Source organism: Petromyzon marinus, chromosome 7, assembly GCF_048934315.1.
Source record: "Petromyzon marinus isolate PM22_M1 ecotype Great Lakes invasive population chromosome 7, UKy_Petmar_22M1.pri1.0, whole genome shotgun sequence".
In the NCBI taxonomy this organism is placed as follows: Eukaryota; Metazoa; Chordata; class Hyperoartia; order Petromyzontiformes; family Petromyzontidae; genus Petromyzon; species Petromyzon marinus.
Genome location: NC_133673.1, coordinates 2,461,021 through 2,485,637, shown reverse-complemented (window position 1 = coordinate 2,485,637; position 24,617 = coordinate 2,461,021). Strand labels below are relative to the sequence as shown.

General features: G+C 43.8%; 1 protein-coding gene across 10 annotated transcripts; it reads right to left on the bottom strand.

Moving 5' to 3' along the window:
• Window positions 1–1,329: 1,329 nt before the first annotated feature.
• On the bottom strand, window positions 1,330–23,861 carry RERG (RAS like estrogen regulated growth inhibitor). Of its 10 annotated transcripts, none has more exons than XR_012941136.1 (6): window positions 23,488–23,845; window positions 20,358–20,414; window positions 16,326–16,399; window positions 11,098–11,292; window positions 1,991–2,997; window positions 1,330–1,950 (listed from the first exon to the last, which is right to left on the bottom strand). XR_012941136.1 is itself a non-coding variant. In XM_032948760.2 (5 exons), the coding sequence occupies exons 1-5, from the start codon at window positions 23,546–23,548 to the stop codon at window positions 2,779–2,781; spliced, it is 600 nt and encodes a 199-aa protein (XP_032804651.1). In that variant the 5' UTR covers window positions 23,549–23,861; the 3' UTR covers window positions 1,330–2,778. The 10 variants fall into 10 exon arrangements, 2 of the variants coding, with proteins under 2 accessions (XP_032804651.1, XP_032804650.1); XR_012941137.1 differs by having other exon boundaries at window positions 2,031–2,997; XR_012941143.1 differs by having other exon boundaries at window positions 1,330–1,930; window positions 2,091–2,997.
• Window positions 23,862–24,617: the final 756 nt, after the last annotated feature.

Sequence of the window (24,617 nt, the reverse complement as noted above, 5' to 3'; positions counted from 1 at the left end):
GCACCCAAGAACAGATTTTCGCACACCGCTCACAACTGACTAGCGGCATGGCCAGTAATCACGCCTTCCCCTAGGCGCGCTCAGCCTTAAATAAGTGCTCTGTATTGTGGTGTGTACACATGGGTGGTGCACAACAGAAATCCAGCGCTTTGGAGGCAACATTTACCTTTCTCCTCTTATAACTCATTTGAGTTTATCTATGGGACATTTTTGCCAGTATCGAAAATGATGAAAAACAAGAATAGATGTTATCCTCTCTGGCAATAAAACAGCTGTGAAGATGTACTGTTCGCCTTTTGGCGTTCTCTGGTCTAACACTGGTGAGACAAGGCCATGGAGAAGGCTGTCTCTGGTGCAGGCCAACCAGTTTCAAAGACAATGCATATATCATCAAAGCATGTTTTGTTTGCATATTTTGCCACAAATGTGTGGTTAACGCAGACTAGATACCTTGCAAAAGGTGTATATATATTTGGTTTTGAACATCTTAACACCTCTTGTTGTTTTGCCAGAAAGGGTAAATGCCTATTCTTATTTTTCATTTGAGTTTGTTTTATGCCCCGTCAAGTCTACATATCTCAAATAAGAATTCTGTACCTTGAACCACTCTCGCTTTCTAGAGCAATGTAAAGCGTAGTATGTTTTTTTCAGTAACAAGCAATAATGTATTGGCAATTTATTTTGTTTAATTGAATTCCATTTCATAACAGTGGCAGTTTGTATCTGGCCCTTCCATAGATCCACTCTGCCTTACTATGTCCCACTTGTCACGTGTGAACATCGGCGCTGGGGGATGAGAAGGTGGCTGGGTGATGAAGTTGCAACACCATCTCAAATTCCATTCCTCTGGACTCCTCTGTATGTCATGGTCCAAATCCGCCAATTTTGGTCAATTACTAGCGATTTACTTTGGGAAATGCCACATTGCGACATTGTCCACGATGCGTCAACTCGTAAACTCGAAGCTATTTTTACGTTATCAGATAAGGCCCATTGAACGATGTAGCTCTTTTTTAGAAACGTCCTGGCCACAAATTATCGCAAATAATATCCCCTTGATGAATACCTGCTGTGTTCACCTGGTACTGCATGGGGACAGCTGCCACCGGGGGGTCCTGTGGCTTGGCTACAGCCGGTCAATGGAACAGTTGAGATGAGATGTAAGGCGCTTTGAGTTGCTGACGCATGCATTTGCCATGCAGCTAATAGCACTTGACCTTATGGCATGCATATATGAATGATAAATATGTCCCAGACACGTCTTGAGGGATGGCATCCAAAGCAGGCACTGCAGTGTCAGGAGAGACATTAAAATACTCAATGGGCTCGTTGAAAAATGAATGTTGCTTTATTGAATAATGCACGTTTTGAATATAAGCATTCACAATTCTTTGTTTCCACGAAATACCCCTTTTAAACAATGCAGGTGTTAATTTCTGAGTACATTACACGTTTCTGGAATTGTACCGTTCTTGGTAAATAATCTAAGTAACGGTCGTCTGGAAATATCCCCAACCCCCTAGAAGCTCCCCAAGTAAAACACTTCGACTCTTTCAGCTTATTCAAAAAATAATTTGAATTATTTTTAAGAGTTTAAACGCTATGCCAAAACGAATATATATTTGTAATGATCAAATTACCAGTTAAACTGACATATAACATTTACAATAAAATTATACTTACTATAATGTTCATTCATAAAAGCTCTCCTTAAATAAATACAATAACGTTTTTTTTTAATGCCATTTCTCATTGAAGGAATTTGCAACAACATTAGCTGCTGCGGAATGCATGCCAAAGCAATGCTCCAGTGCATATGGGATGACGCTGGTTGGGCCACCACCGCTTCCTCTTTCAGTCAGCCGAGGAATATCAACACCGTGCGGTATCCTCCAATTTAGCTCCCGCACCTGCCAATTAGCTCCCGCACCTACCGATTATCTCCCGCACCTGCCAATTAGCTCCCGCACCTACCGATTAACTTCCGCACCTACCGATTATCTCCCACACCTACCGATTATCTCCCATACCTACCGATTATCTCCCGCACCTACCGATTAGCTCCCGCACCTACCGATTATCTCCCGCACCTGCCAATTAGCTCCCGCACCTACCGATTAACTCCTGCACCTACCGATTATCTCCCGCACCTACCGATTAACTCCCGCACCTACCGATTATCTCCCACACCTACCGATTATCTCCCACACCTACCGATTATCTCCCGCACCTACCGATTAACTCCCGCACCTACCGATTATCTCCCGCACCTACCGATTATCTCCCGCACCTACCGATTAACTCCCACACCTACCAATTATCTCCCCACACCTACCGATTATCTCCCGCACCTACCGATTATCTCCCGCACCTACCGATTATCTCCCGCACCTACCGATTATCTCCTGCACCTACCGATTAACTCCCGCACCTACCGATTATCTCCCGCACCTACCGATTATCTCCTGCACCTACCGATTATCTGCTGCACCTACCGATTATCTCCCGCACCTACCGATTATCTCCTGCACCTACCGATTATCTCCCGCACCTACCGATTATCTCGCGCACCTACCGATTATCTCCCGCACCTACCGATTAACTCCCGCACCTACCGATTCGCACGGTTGGCAACGTACGGTGCAAAAGAAGCTCAACATACGTACATTCCAATTCAACGCCACGGATTACAGATCTCGGTCAACCATCAACTCCGGCACACCCCACGAACACGGGTGCCGATTGCCGACAAGGCCCGCGGCGGCGGAAGCCTCCGGCTTAGCTGCTTATCTTGGTGAGCATCTTGTTGAAGGCTTGCTTAACGTGCGTGGTGGAGCTGCGACGACGCGCCTTGCCCTGCGCCGCGCGCTGCCGGAGCTTCTCGCGGCAGACGTCGTAGAAGGCGTCGCTGATGCAGCCGTCGCCGTTGCACGCCGAGCACTCGAAGAAGGCGCAGCCGAGCTCCACCGCCAGGCGCTCGCCATCCTCCACGCTCACCTGGGCTCCCAGCAGCAGACGCACGGCCACGTGAACGGTGCCGCTGCTGCAGCCAACGCCCTCAAATAATGTTCAAGTCGTCATAATAGTCATTTCGATTTAAAGCTTTCGTGACTGCAAGGATTCATCTTCTTTGGTTCTTTCGGTAAAGTCACGTAGAATGAGAATAAAATAATAAGTTGATAAAATAAAATAACACAATAATATTCTCACGACGTTTCAGCCACAACACAAGCGGCCTTCATCAGGTGAAGGGACGAGACTGTCTGGAGGACAGCGCTGGAGTGAAAAAGCCACGCTCAGATCACGACCTTTAAGCTGTGCGAGAAGAAACAAAGCGCCTTGACAAAGGAATTAGCATAGAATTTAGTATTGAAATGGCTGAGTGATTAGCTTGTGACTGGTCACAGAAATGGCTATGTTAAAGTTAAAGCATACACATCTGCAAAGACACCCCTTGACAAAGGAATTAGCATAGAATTTAGCATTGAAATAGCTAAGTTAAAGTATACACATCCGCAGAGGCACCCCTTGACAAAGGAATTAGCATAGAATTTAGCATTGAAATAGCTGAGTGATTAGCTTGTAACTGGTCACAGAAATAGCTATGTTAAAGTCAGAGCATATACATTCCCCGAGGCACCTAGTACAAATCAAACAGGAGAATTTAGCATTGAAATAATTAGGCGAATTTAGCATTGAAATAACTGAGTGATTAGCTTGTGACTGGTCACAGAAATGGCTATGTTGAAGTCAAGGCCTACACATCTGAGCTATTCACAGTAACTGGGTATACAATACAATATATAATGCATGCTATATAGTGAACCAATAAAAAACTAAAATATAAATTACCTCAATGTTATCAATAAACTCTATATTCTCCAATCAGCTAAGCTACCAACAATAAGTAGTTATATATCACAATGCTATATGGCGAAAAAATGGGTGGATTCTTACCCTCAACTTTAGCAACACGGATAGCTACGGGTCCCGTTCAGACGGACGAGTTCATCCATGGTCGGAACAGAGGAGGGGGAGAGAGACAGCTGCGAGGCGCTGTTATACTCCATGTTGTAAACCATACCATTAACCGTGGTGTGAGAGGTATTAAGAGTCAATGCCAGCGAAAGAGCTGCGGTCTGAAGGTCATCGTAAAATACAATTAATTAAGAATGGAAATGGTTTAAAACATCTTTCCAATGGTTACTAAGCCAGAATCCATCTTCTCGGTTGAAATCGTCTCTGTGCTTGTATATGTGAATGGCCTCATGAACGAATCTCTCATGGTAGCCGGTTGGTTTGCAAAGAACCTCCGTCTTGGAGAAGTCAATGTCATGTGAGCCCACTGAATTATAACAGTGATCTGCCACGGCAGAGGAGTTCGTTCTACCGTGTTTCAAGTCTGCTTTATGTTCGCGGATGCGGTCCGAGATATGTTGTTTGGTTTCTCCAATGTAGCTACTACCACAGAGGCACTTTAGTTTGTAAACGCCCGGGTACTGTATGTCTGGAACAGCATCTTTTACAGATGGAACTAGATCACGGATTTTATGTACTGTGTTGAATCGGACCTGGATCTTGTGTTTATTTAGGATTTTGGAGATATTTTTAGTGACCCCTGCAATGTAGGGTAAGGTGATGGTTTTGAGTGGCTCCACAAGAGGATCCTTCTTCATGACTGGAGTGATGGCTTTGCGGATTGTGTAGTCAGAGTAACCATTAGCCCTGAGAGCCTGGTGTACGTGCTTGAGTTCACTGGTAATGTGTTCCTGGTCGGAAATGCATTGGGCTCTATGGTATAGAGTCTTGATGAGGGAGTTCTTCTGGGATGGATGGTGGTGGGAATCCGGTTTCAAGTAAGCATCTGTATGGGTAGCTTTCCTGTAGAAAGTGTGGCTCATTGAACAATCATGTCTCCTTTTAATTAAGACATCCAAAAAGGGTAGTTTGCCATCTTTTTCGACCTCCATGGTAAATCTGATGGCTGGGTGTATGGAATTGCTGTGGTCACGGAATTGGTCTAGAGCAGGCTGGCCATGTGGCCAGATGACAAAGGTGTCATATATACAAGCACAGAGACAATTTCAACCGAGAAGATGGATTCTGGCTTAGTAACCATTGGAAAGATGTTTTAAACCATTTCCGTTCTTAATTAATTGTATTTTACGATGACCTTCAGACCGCAGCTCTTTCGCTGGCATTGACTCTTAATACTTCTCACACCACGGTTAATGGTATGGTTTATAACATGGAGTATAACAGCGCCTCGCAGCTGTCTCTCTCCCCCTCCTCTGTTCCGACCATGGATGAACTCGTCCGTCTGAACGGGACCCGTAGCTATCCGTGTTGCTAAAGTTGAGGGTAAGAATCCACCCATTTTTTCGCCATATAGCATTGTGATATATAACGACTTGTTGTTGGTAGCTTAGCTGATTGGAGAATATAGAGTTTATTGATAACATTGAGGTAATTTATATTTTAGTTTTTTATTGGTTCACTATATAGTATTCATTATATATTGTATTGTATACCCAGTTACTGTGAATAGCTCAGATGTGTAGGCCTTGACTTCAACATAGCCATTTCTGTGACCAGTCACGAGCTAATCACTGAGTTATTTCAATGCTAAAATTCGCCTAGTTATTTCAATGCTAAATTCTCCTGTTTGATTTGTACTAGGTGCCTCGGTGAATGTATATGCTCTGACTTTAACATAGCTATTTCTGTGACCAGTTACAAGCTTATCACTCAGCTATTTCAATGCTAAATTCTATGCTAATTCCTTTGTCAAGGGGTGCCTCTGCGGATGTGTATACTTTAACTTAGCTATTTCAATGCTAAATACTATGCTAATTCCTTTGTCAAGGGGTGCCTTTGCGGATGTGTATGCTTTAACTTTAACATAGCCATTTCTGTGACCACTCACAAGCTAATCACTCAGCCATTTCAATGCTAAATTATATGCTAATTCCTTTGTCAAGGCGCTTTGTTTCTTCTCACACAGCTTAAAGGTCGTGATCTGAGTGTGGCTTTTTCACTCCAGCGCTGTCCTCCAGACAGTCTCGTCCCTTCACCTGATGAAGGCCGCTTGTGTTGTGGCCGAAACGTCGTGAGAATATTATTGTGTTATTTTATTTTATCAATGTATTATTTTATTCTCATTCTACATGACTTTATCGAAAGAACCAAAGAAGATAATTGTCATTATCGTCATCATCGTCACCATCATCACCATTCATCATCACAATCATAGCTTCAACATCATCATCATCATCATCGTGAGCCGTGGTCCATCCAACTGCTGGATGAAGGTCTCTCGCCTGTTCATCATCTGGCCTTGCTGCACCTCCGATTAGTACGGTTGGCTACGTATGATGAAAACGAAGTTCACCGTATGTACGTGTCCCCGAGTGGACATTGCGTTTCATTAGTATTTTCCAGATGCGTGCGTGTGTGTGAGAAAGCACAGCTTTGCATATGTCACTGAGGCCTCAATCATCCAATAAGGAGTGTCGTAAGTGACTTTGTTGTCAATGTGCTGTTGGGACATGTTTGCAACAAGTTTAGGACGTTAGAGTTCACGTTTTTATCAAGTATGGGGGAATGCGGGCATGATTATTAAGTAGTGTACGTAATTATAATCGTAACGATGTGTGCCAAAACCCAAACAATTGTCGCATGCAGGCCCCCAGGGTCAGGAATCTGAGTCGGATCTCGTGAGCAGCACTGGGTGGGATGTGAACCGTGGATGTGCTGTGGGTAAACGGTTCCATGCTATAGGGTGGAAGTAGAGATTCCACTGCTGGCTTAGGGCTGCAACACCCAGTACTATCTTCATAAATGGGACTGTTATTTTACTTTAAATAGCCTAATGAAATATCTTTAGGGATTTTTGTAATTGATTTTAAACCTTGAAAATTGCTTTTAAGAGGTCATAATTTAGAATCCACCATGCCCAACTATAATCTTGGCTGGTAAAAAAAAAATCAATTTGTCAGGCCTTTCCCTTGAAATTAAATTGCATGAAATTCACTTCCACAGACTCCATGGTTATGGGAGAAAATTCTCCGTAGCATATGAGGTGTGGTAGAAGATAACAAGTGCCAGGCTACACGATTGGATTGGATCAGATGATGGTACCAACGATGCGTGGATTTGGAATGTGATCACATCAAGATCATCTCATGAGACCATACATCTGCTCATTGACCAATCAGGCGATGCCTATTCAACCAATTAGCCGAAGTAAAAAAAAAACTATCGATTTAAAAGTATGCATTTGTGTTAAAATGTACTTTTCACTGTTTAAAAAAAAATAACCGTGGTAATAATGAATGATTTCTCAAGAACGTTAAAAATAATAGGCCGAAATCAAGCAGCTATTTTGTCTGCCACCTTCAAAGTGCCCCTCTATTGGAACTAAAAATCAGCTGCCTTAGGCTGCCTTTAAAATGAATATGAAGACATTCATTTATTAAGGTTTATAGCCAATCCCCTTTGCCATGATTTGTTTAACCCTGTCTGAAATCTAATAAAATTTATTTCATGGGTATTTATTGACCTGTTAATTTGCACGTATTAGATTTATAAAAAAAATACATTACATGGTATTTCTTTCACAATGTTACGTTAAATTAGAAATTTTATATTGAGTGAATAGCTTTCTCATGTAAAGCACATCACTGCTTCAAAACATGTACATCTTCAAACGTGGCTTTGGAGGTTGCAAATTTAGACCTGTGTTAAGAAGTGTGCATTTTATATACAGTATATATAAAGATGATACAATTAAATTCCGCTCATCCTCCTGAGTCATCTTTGCTGAAGATCAGCCACTTATTTTCTAGCTACGCTGTGAGAGTCCAGATTTGAAAACCCACACAGGTTGAGAGAACGCCTGGCCTGGCACATACCCTCCACTAAACATTCAAGCTCATCCCTCCACTTCCACAGCACCTCCCACTAGCACGGTTGGCTACGTACAGTGCAAAAGAAGTTCAACGCACATATGTACATAGCTAATGTAGTCCATAGTTCAGCACCTTCAATGTACTGTATAGGCTACGGCGTTGCATGTTTTACCTATTATAATCAATTTGTTATGTTTTACGATGTTGAGCATAACTCTGGGTGTACTTAATCATTTAGATTTGTGCCATTATTCCTGATTCACTATGTTTACGATAAAATATGAATATCCGTGATTTTATATAATTCTACATGTTCTATATTATTACACACGACATCATACATACACACGTGGCTTTGGAGAAGCTACTGCATCTGTATGTCGACATAAATACAATCACATTTGAACACAAAGGGGCGCAAAATGGTGTCGAATTGTAAAATTCCACAGACCTACCAATACTTACACAATCATCCTTGACTCACACCGGCCCACCCACACACTCACAAATTGTTCGCTGTTAGTGGTATTCAAGCCACGTATCAAGGACTTGCACACAAACCACCGTCATTTCACAACCTTCACGTTGGTCTGCTGCTCTGGAACCTTTGCAAATTGTCACACAACTGTGATCACTCACTGTTGCGCTCAGTTTTTACCGAGGATAATGCTTATAGTTCCAACAGTTGGATTTTAGCACTTCAATTTATACAATTAAAACTATTCCCATCAGTGTACCCTCAGTGTACTGGGATTAAACGTAGATAAAGGATTACGCTTTGCCATCTGGCAATAGCTGATTCGTGTTTTTGTCTGTAAGCATCAAGCTGCACATATCCCCATACAAATAACATGCTTCGTACTCCATAGTTTAGCAACCATTCAGAAATACATTAGGAATGCTGTATACTAAATGTGTATTATAAAACATGAATGAGTGATATACGGGTCACAGTTTATCCTTAAAGCGGTAGCTTTCAGACTAAAAGCTTGGAAATATATTTTATATATAATATATATTGCATCGCAGTGCCATGTTGCTTACGAGGAATGCTGTTCGCACCACAGTCTCAACAAGTCGTTTCGGGCTAGACCGCGTAAGTATATAAACGCATCATTAAAACCCTCCACCACCCGACACAGCTGATCAGTTCATGCTGTCACGTAAAACAGAACAGGACGATTTGTCACTAGCCACAACTTTTACAATCTGAGTACGACGTTTCGCCAGAAATTACAACGAGCTTCATCAGGCGACAGCCAGATTTGTGGAGAAGTCCACCTGTTTTGTTCCTCATATAGAGGCGTACAGAGCTTGGGCAATTATTGGCACCGGCTCACTGCCTGGCTGCCTTCCAGCTCGTCTGTGGTTCCTGAGCGATTGTGAGATGCAATTTGCATGAACAACACTTTTAAAAACAACAACACGAAACCAACAGAATGTCTGCAGTTTTCTTGAAATTCCCAGCCGACTGTGATGTTGGTGTTTATGATTACAGTACTATATATTTACTAGTGTCTGTCATTTGACGGGTTCGTAAAATTTTAGCTTTATGAAAAAAAGGTAAAGATTATATTTTATTTATTTAATCAAAAATATTTGACATTTGGTGTAAATTGACGATCATCTCCCAAAAGTTTTCTTTCAGATGCATTTTGTTGAATCGGCACTCTGATGTTGGTTGGATTTTTGCATTTTGACAAAGTAACATAATAAAGTTGTCCATGGGGAAAAAAATGTTCGTTCAGATAAAGTCCAACATATTCAAAGTTTTCCCTTGTGACCTATTGACAGTGATATCAAACGCAGGAATGATTGCAAACTGTCTTCGGTTCAAAATAAATAGTAAATTCACATCAGACGTTACCAGGTGGCATTCCAGATGGTGTTAGCAGCGTGCTGCAGAACATTTTACTGGATAATTTGACACCCGGATCCACATAGCCTAACCCACCGTTACACACAGCATTAAGTGTCAGGTGTGAGGCACATATCACCAAAACTATATGTATAATATGACACAACTGAGTCTCATAGGGGCACCATCCAAATTATTTTCTGAAAACAAGTGTTAAAAAATGTTGTCAAAAATAGCAGGCACTTGAGTATGTCTTATTAACAATGTTATATTGTATATAAGAATAGGTTTGACTGTTTCTGGCAATAAAACAGGTGTTAAAAATGTAAAAACACCAAACAGAAACCTTTTGTAAACTGTACTTGTGGTGAACATGCAAACAAAAAAACATGCTCTGGTAGTATATGCATTGTCGTTGACACTGATTGGTCCACATCAGAGGCAGCTTTGTTTACAGCCTAGTCTCAAACAGTGTCAGACCAGAGGACGCCAAAAGGCGAATAGCACAAGGACAATGCCACTGTCACGAAATTGAGAGCTCGGGGTGAGCAGCTTCATCATCGGACCTCCCTTACCTGTGTAATGACACCTGCTGGCTGGAAAAGGAAGCACGGGTACGGGCACCGCTAAAGACAACATCCAATCTGAAAGGGAGAGGTATCTGGGGCAAAGGTAATGGGCGGGGTTGGCCGAGACGCTCCGGGAACCTGCAAGAACGTTCCACGATAGGGCGTGGTCAGAGGCGGAGGCTAGCCGCGCCTGGTAGGATATAAGCAGGGCCGGAACGGGGCTCGGGGTTCCTGTGTGGAGTCTTGGGCCTGGACTGCGTCGCTGCTCGCCGTCATCTCTCTCCGTCGTCCGGCCACGTGGAAGATCCACCTGCGGGTTTCCATTACCCTCCTCGGCACGCCGCCAGCCAGCGGCGTAGCCGAGTGCGGACGGTGGAACCACGCCGAGTGATCGGCCGTGTGTGTGTAGCCAGTAGAGACGCTAACATCCAAATGTTGTCCTCAGAGTGAGAAGATAAGGTTGGCCTGTGTTGTGCCCATAAATGAATAAAATAAGTACCCTCTACACGACGTGTCACGGAAGTCGCTCATTACACCAGTATCACAATAAAAGAATAGTTTTTACCCTTTCTGGCAATAAAACAGATGTTTAGAGCCTGTTTGAGACAGATTTCTTGAGAGCCTGAAAGGGTAAAACCTATTATTATATTGTGATACTGGCAAGGGAGGTTTCATGATGTAATATTGTTTGTAACAGAAGCATGATACATCTGTTTACATTATTAAACATGCATTTGTTCACAGTGCGTGGGGAACTCACCTGTCGTGCATGATCCAAGTCGATCTTGTTTCCCAGGAGCACTGTGTGCACAATCTGTGGCTTCTTGATTTCATCAATCTGAGCCTTAATCTGGGCAATCTCGTCGAAGCTGCATCTGTCCGTGGTGTCGTAGACCAGCAGGAAGGTGTCCCCCCAGCGCACGTAGCCTTCCCTCTGTCCAGAATCATCCTGCGTCTTCAACAGAATTGACAAACAGCGTCGCACGCAGTCAGTGCAAGGTGATGACGTAACCGGTGACAAGGCCACAAATGAGCGACCGATCCAGGATGGAGCAGTCATTATTTAAAAGTGATCCTACTGGTCACGGTAAAGTCACAAATCTATTTCTTTTTCTTACGGTTGATGTTGATGTCGAGCAACACCTTTAATTTACATTGAGGTGGTTGATGAGCCAGTACATTGCGGTAGGAGTAGCGGAGCGTATCGCTGTGATGACACCTCCTTTGCATTTTTGACCAGTCACAGACCAGAGGCGTTTGAATGTTCCATACATTTTCCATCAAGTCATGTCATCCGTTACAGCAACAAAGCTCCCATTGCAAAAATGCGCGTTGAATCTCATTTGGAAGCCTTTGCTCTGTATTCTATTGAAATGAAAACTGACGCAGTATAATTTCCATCGATACACATTTTCCCTTGTAAACAAAAAAATATTTTATCCATTCACTCGTGATTTGTGATGCACAACATTAGTTTGACCAGGACACCACGGCTAATGTGGTCATAAATCATCAAGTACGGCAATGTTGCCAATATGTGGCCCAATTGGTTATTTTTCAGTAACAACAGAGAAGGAGGCCACGTTTTCACATGTTTGCCTTGCTTTTCACAACGCACAGCAGGCTCAGTACTCGTCACAATTTGACATTTCACATGATTTATTTTACGGAAAGCCTTCTGATTTTTCTTCCTGAAAACCAAGTGTACGTTCTCCTGTGTTCATGTGTGCTGTGCTTGATTTTACCGAAGGGAAGACTAAAAAAAAACGTGGATGCACTGGTGGCGGTTCCAAGCGTTAAACCTATTTACGTATCACCGTGTCACTCATATTTTGTTGTACGCTACCTCAAAACGCTATGCTGCTTGTTGCATGCTGAATCATGCAGCGAGGCTTGTTACGCGATAGAGCTGAACCATGCCAACAGAGATGACTACGGAGGTAAACATAAATGAATCACTTCTAGATTTGAAGCTTTCGTGACTGCAAGGATCCCATACTCTTTGGTTCTAATCGGTAAAGTCACGTAGGTAAAAAAATAAAACAACAAAAATCACGACGTTTCGGCCACAACACAAGTGGCCTTCATCAGGTGAAGGGACAAACTGTCCAGCGGACAGCGTTGGAGTATAAATGAATCACATTTAAAGTAACATAAAGTGCGTCACAGTGTCATGTCCCTCACGGGGAGCGGCGGTGCAGTGGGTTGGTGCGCCAAGCTGCAAACCCAGCAACCCGAGTTCGATTCCCGCTCACGGTCACCAACACCTGAGCTTCCCCCTAGGTCGACTCAGCCTAAAATGAGTACATGGTGCAATATGTGCATTTCATAAGAGGTTTTTTTGGGGGTTAGATCGTGTAACTATATAAATAATGTGTCGTAAAAACCCACCACCACCCGACACAGCCAACTAGTAAGGGTTGTCACATAAACAGAGCATACCAATTCGTCACTAGTACAGCACCAGTGTATAGTGTAGTGTATAGTAGTTGCGTGTATAGTGTAGTGTATAGTGTAGTATACTAGTACAGCACACCGGTGTGTTGGAGAGCCAAGCCACAACATTTACAATCTGAGTACGACGTTTCGCCAGTAATTACAACTAGCTTCATCAGGCGACAGCCAGATTTATGGAGAAGTCCACCCGTTTCGTTCCTTACATAGAGGAGTAGATGTGGTGACCACGCTTCTGCGCTCTTGCGAAAAGTGGGGTGGGGGAGATCACTGAGGCAAGGTACATTATGCATGTGCATTATGCGATCCCTTTGATCTTGTCCTTCCTGTCTATTGTGTTTATTAAAATAGCCCTACTAACGGTAATCCATATTGAAGTACGCTGCCCTTTGTAGGCATGCATTTAAATAATGTATTGATGATTCGCTTCCACGCAGCACTAAAACGGTAGCTATCCGAATGGTTAAAATTATTTTTATTTCTTTCAATTTCGATAGATTATCTACGTAATTAGACTTGGCCAGTAATAGCTAGTTTTGCAGAGAACTTCAACATTACCAAAATCAATTGAGTGTCCTTGTTGGCACGCGTGTTCTGCTACTGCTGACGGTTGTATTTGGGATAATTTAATATTTCTCTGGTGTTCTTTTAATCTCGTGCTGATTATTTGTCCTGTTTGCCCAACATAACATTTACCACACGTGCAGTTAATCCTGTACACACCTTCTGTCGATAGCTTCGGTAATACATCTTTTGTACCAGATATTAATTTCTGCATTGTATGTACCGTGCCAAATCTGACTTGGATGTTTTGTTACTCCCACAATGTACAGTATTTTGATCGTTTTAATTACTTGGGCAGTTTCAATGCTCGTGTTATTTGATTTGGTTTTGGCATTCAGTGCCCTGTTGATTTGTGCCTAATTATAACCGTTCATTTGCAGCACTTCTTTAACATGTTGAATTTCACTTCTCAGAATGTCACCACCTGACACTTTCTTAGCTCAATGAATGAGCGTCTTGATGAGAGCAGATTTCTGTGCGGGGTGATGGTGTGACTCTGCGTTCAGATAGGCGTCAGAATGCGTTTTCTTCCGGTAAACACTGCATGTTATTTTACCATTTCTACCCTGTCCGAGCAGAATATCCAGAAATGGTAGAGTTCTGTCAGCTTCCACTTCCATGGTGAACTGGATGGATGGGTTTTGCAAGTTGAGATGATTTAGAAATGCGTTCAGTGTATTTTTGCCGTGTGGCCAGACCACCAATGTGTCATCTACATATCTAAACCAAGCAGATGGTTTTAGTGTGTTTGAAGCTATTGCTTTTGTTTCAAAATCTTCCGTGTACAAATGATCTATCACAGGAGACAAAGGAGAGCCCATTGCTGCTCCTTCCTTTTGTTTATAGAAGTCACCTTGCCACAAGAAGTAGGTGTTCTTTAGACAGTGTTCAACTAGTCTTGGGATATCTTTGGCTAAACTTTTGTTCGTTACCAGAGTGTCGAGTAATTTAATTGACTCATTGACCGGAACCCTCGTGAACAGAGAAGTTACATCAAAACTTACGAGGATATAATTACGGTTAAGCTTAATATCTTTAATTATATTTATGTTCAGAGTTCATGATGAACGAAGAGGTCCTACCGATTTGGAGCTGTATTTGTTCCGTTACGTATTGTGCTCATTTGTACGTGGCAGAGCCTATTGCACTAACTATTGATCTTAATGGGACATCAGGTTTGTGAATTTTTGGTAGCCCATAAAGTCTTGGTGGTTTTGATGCCCTTGGTTTGATGAGGTATTACTCTTCTTTGGGAATTGTTGTTTTACGTTCCAATGTGCTGGTTGGGTCTCGTTTAATTTTAAGATAGGCACATTTCACCACTCGGGAGACAAAGGCGGCCGGGCGTGGTGCTGGCCACCCACCCCCCTCGTGTGCTCTGCCATCCTTCTTTGGTGCTCCCTAACAGCACTTGCCCTAAAAATCTGTTAATGCTGTACAGGGGATCCATGTCTTTGTTTGTCCCTGAGAGATGTATCTTCAGCCTGTCAGACTGAAGAAGACCTAAAGATTCAACCGTATCTGATTTCAGATCTGTGACATTACGGTTCACACGGATATTCTCCCCTCAGACAAGTACAGTAGTTTACATTTCCTTTCCATTCACATTGATAAAGAAACAAATATTCATGGCAAAATGTAGATGTCGTGCACATGATATTGGTCCATTCGCTCTTGTGGGGTGTATTTGGGGCCACAAAAGTCAATAGCATATCCAGCTCAGCAGCGATATTCACAACCAGCATTGTCGTTCAGGTGTAAAAGGGAACACAAGTCACATCAACGTGAAGGAAACTGAATAGTTAAAAGTATAAATCAGGTTTAAGTTTCTTAAAAAATCTGGTCATTTTATGCACACAATGCCAGCTCTCCATCATCCTAAGCAATAAGTTATGCAATTGAAGTCTGAATTTGCAATGTTTTGCAGTTAAATTGCTTTTAACTCAAACGAGTGTTCCACCTATTTAATACCTACTTCATATATTTCTCGAGGTTATTTTTAATCATTAGATATTTATAAAAGGATATAAATTCGAAAAAATACATATAGCAAGTAAAAGTTGTGGACAAGTCGTGATGACTATATTGTCACGAATGATTGAATATGGACTTGTATCGTTAAACGATTCGTGACATGTGCCTTCAAAAGGAAGATTGCGATGTTGATGTGCGTCGGCTCATTCTCAGAGACTGCGTGAAAGACGTTTTTAACAGTTCATGCTGCTGCTTTGCAGTGTTTAACATGTTCCAGTGCTCAGTGACAGTGGTGTCACTGACAAGTGAGACGTTTAATACTGTCATATTGCGTTTTTATAATGCAGCGATCGCAACAGGGCATAATTCATACGTGATTAATTTAAAGGCGACGTGATTCGCTTAAAGTATGTACCGTATAGTGAAATGGCATAATACTTGTAATTGCAAGTCATATCAGGTTTTGCAGTAGCAGATATTTTTTTCCCTCTCTCATATTCATTGCAGATGACTGCATATTAATCTCTAGAGAAAAATGTTCTGTAATGCAATTTAAAAGCACATGACGTTCTCTTGGGAAACAACAAAAGCCTCCTTGTGGACTCCACACTGTGGATAGAGTGGCTGTAAGAAACATGATTTTTACTTTTCTAAATACAGTGAACTCCGTGATTGCAATGGCAATACTCTGGCCTTTTATTAAGTGAGTAATTATGGATGTCAAAAAGGCACCTGTCTTTGAGACACTAATCAACCCAGGTTTGTGGGAATTTTAATGTCACGTGAGAGATCCGTTGGGGCATTTTCAGCACCCACGCTTTGTATAATGCATGAAGTTGCTCGGTTTGACGCTGAATGGGGTGATAGAGACGCGTGTCTGTTGCCTGCCATGGGCACGGATGTGCCTCGTGCAGCCAAACCACACTGGCCAACAGCACGGGCCTCCTGCTGGAATTAGGATGCATGGGTTGTTATCCTCACATCCACTTCACCCACCTGCCCAGCCGTGTCCAGGATCTCCATGGTCACTGGTTCCTCGTCAATTATTGCTTGGTGTCGGTAGGTGGACTCTGTAAAAGGTAGCAAATAAAAATATCACTCATTTACAAACCAAGTCTTCACTGTGAAATTACATCACCAATGTATGCATGCATATTGAACTTCTTTCGCACCGTACGTAGCCAACCTTTCTAATCGGAGGTGCGGGGGAAGGACAAAAAACTAAACACGAAAAGCAATGGTGAATGGTGATGCAAGGCCTTGAGAATAAATGTAATAATATGTAATCCCACAATGCCCTGTGAGCATCATTACACCTTTTGTATTTGGCTCTTCAATATCTGCACCTGCTGCAACTGAGTGCATGTGTGGTACCACCATTTTACAAGCGGTGGTGGGGGAGGGGACTCACAGGATCCATAGGGGGCTGGGAGACAAGAGAGGATGGGAGAGTGAGGTTAGGGGGCATGGCTGAGGTAACAACCACGATGTTTACTATGAGCATAGTGAACATCGTAATTAAACGAAACTATGTTGCATTTATATATAGGAAGACAAAGATCCCCCGTATAGCCTTATCAGACTGTTGGGGCAAGTGCTGTTAGCGAGCACCTATGAAGGCCGGCACAGCACATGAGGGGGTGGGTGCCAATACCACGTCCGGCCGCCTTTGTCTCCCCCAGTGGCAATATTTACACACCACACCAGGTACTCATTTGAGGCTGATTCGACCTAGGGGAGGCCCAGGACCAGTTCACAAAATCGTCACTGGTGTTGGTTGTGAGCGGGAATCGAATTCGGTAGTGTAACTTGCTAACCGTTGCACTCCTTCTCCCCACTATATATACACACATATTAACGGCAACATGTATGTGTAGTGAGTTCAACTGAGTCGCAGACGTATACTTGGAGGCAACACATTTATTTAACTCCAGAACAAAAGGGATAACTTTCCCTTAACAGAATAACAACCTGTGGTGGTGACCACTAGGCTAACTACACTAATTACAACGTAACTGCTACTACGGACCGGGACCACAGCTCGGGTCCAGGTCCACGTGTTGAAGACTGTTGAACAGAGAATGTTGACGAAGGTTTCTTCAAGATGAACAACAACAACGTCGGTCCCTCTGGGGACCCGGCTTATATTCTCTGCGGCGTGGCTGGCTCCGCCCTTAGCCACGACCACCTTAAAGAATCCTCGGGAAGGATCTGGATGCTAACCACGTGACCCCCTAGCCCCCACTTGGGGCCCTTTTGTAGACTTAACCCGTCACGTGTCCTCTCGGGTCAACCAGAGTGCCACGGCCTTTCGTAACCCCATCCTACGGCCGGCACTCCCACACCCTGTCCTGTAGGGTTGGCACTGCATGCCAAGCGTGGTGCCATCTAGCGCTCACCGAGCCCATCATCATCATAGCTAGCATCATCCTTATCAGCCATGATGAGATAAAGTGATGAGAGATAATTTAAGGTAAGTTCATTTATAAATGTAATACAATAATTTTAAATATTTATGGATATATGTTGCACTTCTTTCGCACCATGTACGTAGCGAACCATGCTAATCGGAGGTGTTATTATAATTTTGCTATTTATGAGCATCCCTGGAATGTATCCCTTGCGTATAAGGGAATACTGTTCGAGCGGATTCTAGTTTACAGATGTTTACTTTTCTCAACACGAAACATGATGAGATAATGATAACACGTATTTTTTTACTTTAGAAATTGTCACTGTTCTCCTAATTTTCTGTCCGCAAGGGGTTTTAAGTAGCAAGCCTTCAAGTACACCATTCACTGCCCCAAGTCTACCAAGGGGAGTGTAAGCGACAACCCTTCCCAACTCCCTCCTTTCGCACCACCCACATTGCACCCCTTGTAATTAAACTACGCGTTGTACCATAAAATCCACTTCATTTGAGATTTTTGGTTTCTAGTAAATAAAGAAAAAATATATGAGTATAATATAAAAATTGACTACGTTCTATTTATGCGATATAACCCAAACACTATATTATGGATAGTGGTCGCAAAAGCCTACTATGTGTAAAACCAATAACAAAAGCGGATGACCCGACGCACTTTTGTTTGATTATTTCAGAGCTCGGCTCACTGTCTCTCGTCTCTCCAAGGGCGGCGGGTAAAGAAGAGCAATGAGATATCCTCCGCCCATTCACCGAGCAGTCATGATGCCACCATGAGCCCGCCGCACATTAACCACGATAAAAGACGGTTCACGGTCTTCCCACACCCCCAGCCTTAAACTCTTGCTTTTGCCCATGATGGAGATGAGGCAGATCGTTTAAAATCCTGTCCAACTGAGACTTCGCGCGGCCACACAGCAGGCAGCTTGGTAGCTGCTGGCGTCTCGTTACGCACGAATGACGTGGGACGGTGGAATCTTGTAAGACCGGTAGTGTTCAGTTGAACAATGTTATCCACGAGACGATGGTTTTTGGGTCAGATCGCATAAATATAAATGTCGTCAAAATGGTAAATGTTGTGGGTTTACTTTCCAACACACCGGTGTTCGTGTTTTGTTTATGTGACAACCCTTACTATTGGCTGTGTCGGGTGGTGGCGGGGTTAACGACACATTTATAGTTAGGCGATCTAACCCAAGACCTCTATTATGGACACCAGTGGTCGATTTGCTGCCATTATTTGAGATCACTTGGGGTTTTATGATAAATATAAAACTTCCCAAATATAACCTACATGTCTACTTTGCAGCGTCTTGATTCCTGTGTTATGCCAGAATTGGGAATGGATGCTGGCATCATTTGGATATGGGATTATAGCCTGACTTGATGACCCCCAGTTCTGACTTCTAACGAATGCAAACGACGTGATTTAATTTATACCTACGTGACTTTACCGAAAGACCCAAAGAGTATGAATGCAAAGTGGTATTATAAGTGGACAAAAGAGTTGAAACATGCCATGTCACTGGAGAAACCAATTGTATGATGATGATGATGTGCTCAGTGTGCTTCAGCTGCTGTGGAAGCAACCTGCAATACCCCCTCCAGCGAACAAAGAAGCGTAGCCGCACCATGAGCTGTAGGGCTATAAAATGGTTGCATTATGCAAAGCCATGATTTGCTTTTTCCATATTATAGCAAATATCTGCTGTATTTTTTACACATGATCTTCTCTTTTCCAAGTTTCCAAAAGAGGATGGAGCTAGATTTCTGGTTCCATTTCCTCATGAAGATCTATATTTATTGATTCGTTGCACATTCATTCCATTAGACCACCACTCCAAAATACAAATGACATTATGAGGAGCAGTGGTAATGACCGTGCTTTTGAAGAGATGTGGTTTTTATGGTTACTAGCTCTGTGGCACAATATGAATTGGTCATTGTAAACATTATATTATCAGGCACTCTGTTTTAGATGGTATATAAGGATACACATTATAAATGCCCAAATTATATAAAGTATTATGCACGATTGCCATATACATGATTCTGAAGTCACTAAGATACCTGTTTAGTGTTTTAATGTTGAGAGCATAAAATGTAGCTTCAATATCCATTCTAGTCACATGCACGAAACACAAAGCAGTTATTGGAAAGTAATGTCATTATTAACTCTTCCATTATTCTTAATTAACACAGGAGCACGAGGAACCATAGCTTGGTTGTGGAGTACAACTCTTCCCCCCTCCAGCAGAGCCGGCTTCCGAGTGGGCATGGAAACGAGGCATTCGTGTTTAATTCGTTGCAGTCAACGGGTGAGAAGCCGATCATGATAACCTCGTCTTTTTTGCAGCATTTAATATCCGTTGAACCTGCCTCCAAGTCGCCATTTTCTTGACCAGCTGAACAGGCTTTATGGCAGAGCTTATCCAATGCATGCATTCACTTAATTATAGCTATCATACCCCCCCCACACACACTGTCTCTCCCGCTCACATTCCTCCACCGCTGTCATCTGAATAGACATGTTACTTTGGAACACTAGAAAAAAATGCAATAAAATGATACATTTATTAAAAAATAACACACAAATTACTTACCCAGAGTAGGATCATATTCCCAGATAAATCTCTTAGTTAGAAACCGCACCACCAACGCTGTAAAGAAAATAAAAATGTCATGAAACCCACTGAGGAGAGGCGAGCATAGGATACTCGCACACGGAAACGCTGCGCAATGAATACCACCGACAAGGTGGAGATGCGAGGACTCGGTGGGGTAAAAGGCCTGTTTGTCCCGGTGCTCGCGTGTCGTCTGTTCAGCTGCAAAAACCCAGCAGCCAGTTGTCTCGGGACGAGGGCCACAGATGTGTTGCCATAGAATGGGCCCATTGAATTTGGTGGGATTATTCATGGGTGAGCCATAATGCAGCCAGTTTGAGCGTGGGTTACGGCATGGGCGTCGAGCTTTGGAACAAGCTTGTAGGGGCTGGAGCATGGGATCGAGCATGGGGTTGAGCGTGGAATCGAACTGGCTATTATTTTCTGTCAATTCCTGGTCCATAACTCTCCAAATATGGGCAACCACATGCCCAGGGTAACCTTATTTTTACATGACGCACCTACTTTATATTATCCTAATGCATCCCTCCGTATTTCATGGACTCATTCTATTGCGTCACAGCGCCAATCTGCACCACAACCTGATTAGGACTTATGATGTAATTTCTCTTAGCACCTGGACAAAAATTGCCCCTTACCCCGTGTCGACGTCTCACACCATCCTAACTTACACGACATGTGCAATGGAGTCTAAGCACAAAGTATAATTAAAGAATACATGCTGGACTCCTTTACACATGAATTGTTTACTCGCAATTGCAATGGTAATGCATCGAAAAGTGGTGGTGGCCTGAGTTTTTAAACATAATTCGGCTTCTTTGGTTCTTTCGGTAAAGTCACGTAGAATGAGAACCAAAGAAGATGAATCCTTGCAGTCACGAAAGCTTTAAATCGAAATAATTCGGCTTTCGAGGAAATAAGATTTATTTGGCGTTTAAGATTAATCTTGACATGATATTTTGAATATCAATGCAAATTCCGATTACATTTGCACCTCTCCTGCGAAGTTTTTTTGTTTGTTTAATATAATAATGTTGCTGCTTATCAAAATGATTAAATAGCAATGTCAGAGAATAATCTTTAAAACGAACAATAAACAATGCTTTCAATAAATTAAGAAAATTAGAATATGTATGTTAAATGACGCGACATTGGTCACTTGAGCAATGTAAAAAAACATTTGGTATAATGGAAAAACACCCCTTGACAGGAATATTGATCCATTCTCTGTGATTGATTGATGGATTGTTGTTGGGCTGGGCTGACATCCGTGGTTGTTGAATTGATGTAAAAAAATAGGTCTCATATTATGGGTGAAAAGAACTCAGTAATGTTTGCTCCATGACAGAAGTCACCGCATACACGTGGAGCAATGGGACATTAGCAGGGTACACACGGGATGATGGAACATGACATTGATATTAGCATTCAGTGGCTGTGATCTCACAGTAAATAGAGAATGGCTGCCGGCGATGATAATTGTATGCCAAGCTGTTAGCTAACAAGAGGCTTGAATCGACACAATTAAAGGCTGTCTCTGTCTGAGCTAACGATCTTACAACATCACACTCCGCAAATTGTTCAGAAACATTAACATTCGTGTCGCATAGGTTTCAGGATAATCATTAAACAAAAAAAAACGCCAGGGCAATTGCGATGAACGCAGGTTTCGTCCGTACATAATTCGATATACAGTATATAATGTACCAACACGAGTGTGGAGTGCGGAGTGGTGTAGGGCTATTAGCGGCGTGCGTATTGATTCGGCGTGGAGCAGCCTCAGGGGGTGAACAACGGCTCATCACGGAGCAGAAGTTGCTAATCTCTGCCCCGAGGCGAGAGAAGCACTGAGCGGCCACTTGGAAGGTTGCGTGCACTGACATCCTGGCGCGGATTGTCCGGGTAATCTTATTTATCGCGTTACTTGTCGTACTCGCAACGACGCTTACGTGGTTATTTTCCGACGTTATTCTACAATTTTGCATCAAACTAGGAGGACCCATATCAGTTCACATGCATTGACTCAATCACGCCTGACTCCGGCTGATGAGATGTAGAAACTGGTCCAGAGTTTTGCTTTGAACCAATGGTTGAAACAAGCCTGACTGCCGATGAGACATTGAATGTCAAAACCAATTCAGAGTTTTTGCTGATGTTGAACCAATGGTTCAAACAAGCCTGTCTCTGCTGAAGAGGCACTGAATGTCGAAACCAGATCAGAGTTTTGCTGATGTTAAACAAATGGTTCAAACAAGGCTGCCCCTGCTGATGAGACACTGATTGTCAAAACCGGTTACCAGCGTTTGCTTGCGTTAAACCAGCTGCTAACCAGCTACTCCCAGAAGGCGGCGTGGCTGACGGGATGTGTACAAAAAAATGCATGTATTATTTTACGTGACGATGTCAATTATGGAAAGGAAGATATCTCGTCCGTTGACTTGTGTTCTTCTCCTGGCTGCAAGTCGCAATCGCACGGACCACAGCGTGACCGGCGGACTCGGCTGGCGTGGAAACTGTTAGGCAAGTGAAATAAAATTCCCATCCACTTTGATTCGCCCCCCCCACCCCTACCCCCTAAAGCGTTGCCGCTCTATTCAAGACTACACAGGTGTTGAGTTGTTGCCTTAGCGCGCTCATTCCTCTAGCACGCGTGCACCGCTGCGGTTGCTCCTAGACGCCGACGCACGGACACGCTCAGCCTCGGCGTTGCTTTTAGCGTCGTGCTCAAAGACTCAACCGTGAAGCGACAACCCCTCCTCCTCCTCCTCTGTGTAACGCGAAGGTCTGACGCGTGTGCGTGGCACTACGATGTTGATGATGATGATGACGATCTCTGTGCGGTTTGTGTCTCGCCTCCGCGCGCCGTGTGAACCCCGCATCGCTGTGCGGAGAGCTAAACAACACGAACCGGGCGCTCTCCTCTCTGTTTTATGCACAAAGCCCCGCACCGCTGGGAGTAGTTATCAGCAGCAGCAGCGAGAGAATGTACGCGCGACATCATCATCAGCAGCATTATCACCATCATTACCAGCACCATCAGCATCATCATCATCACCAGCATCATCAGCAGCATCATCATCATCAGGAATGACACTGACAATTCACGTACCGGACTTTCCGACGCCAGCTCTCCCCATCACAGCCAGCTTCACGTCACAATTCTTAGCCATGCTCGCCGTCAGACAGAAGGCTCTCCCCCCCCTCCCTCTCTCTCGCTGCGTCCACTGTCTACTCGGTAGCAGTAAACTCTTGATTACGTCTACCAGCAGGCGGACGCATGCTGTTACTGCCGCTGCTGATGCTGGTGCCGGACGAGACGAGAGTTCAGCTCTCTCCCCCTCCCTCTGTCTCTCTCGCTCCGTCGCTCTCCCGTCTCTTCGGGAGCTCTCGCATCAGGCGGCGGCGTGGCCCCTGCACGCGGCCGCGTGGGCCGCCGCGGGCCGCCCACGCAGCCGCGGTTCGCTGCTGCTGCTGCTGCTGGAATTCGCAGCGGTGGTGGTGCCGGGGAGCGGTGGCGCAGTGGTTAGCGCTCCGCTGTGCCAATTGAAGACCCGGCCACCCGGGGTTCGATTCCCGCTCACGGTCAACACCGGTGACGATTATCCAAAGCGGCCCTGGGCCTCACTTTAGGTCGACTCAGCCTCGAATGAGTATCTTGTGTGCGGTGTGTAAACATCACCACTGGGGAGACAAAGGCGGCCCGGCGTGGTGCTGGCCAACCACCCCGTCGCATACCTTCAATAGGTACTCGCTAACAGTACTTGCCCCGACAGTCTGTTGAGGCTACACGGGGGATCTTTGTCTTTGGTTGGTGGCGGTCGCTCCACGCTTCCCCCCAGCAGATCGCTGGCTGCGGAACGAACTGCGCTACAAATCGGAGGAACCGGCCTTGCGAACAAAGTACATTCAAACGTCTATAGGTGTCACTTTCTTTGCAGAGAGAATGACTTTGTGATTAAACGATGATGAGGGGGGACCTTTTCACCAATGTCTCACGTCCTAAGTTGCTTAGACGTTGTGAATGTATTTGAATTGGGGTTTACGGGACTGCACATTTGCAATTCTTATAACAATTGACTTATTTCTCCAGGAATGCCAAACTGAGTCGTTGGGCACTTGCATTGTATTTTTTATTTTAAGATGTTTTCAGCCAATTAACGAGTGGTTATTTTGCAACAAAATGCACGCGCGCGACGGGGAAACACTCTATCCCCCGTACAGATGTTGGACCGCACAAAT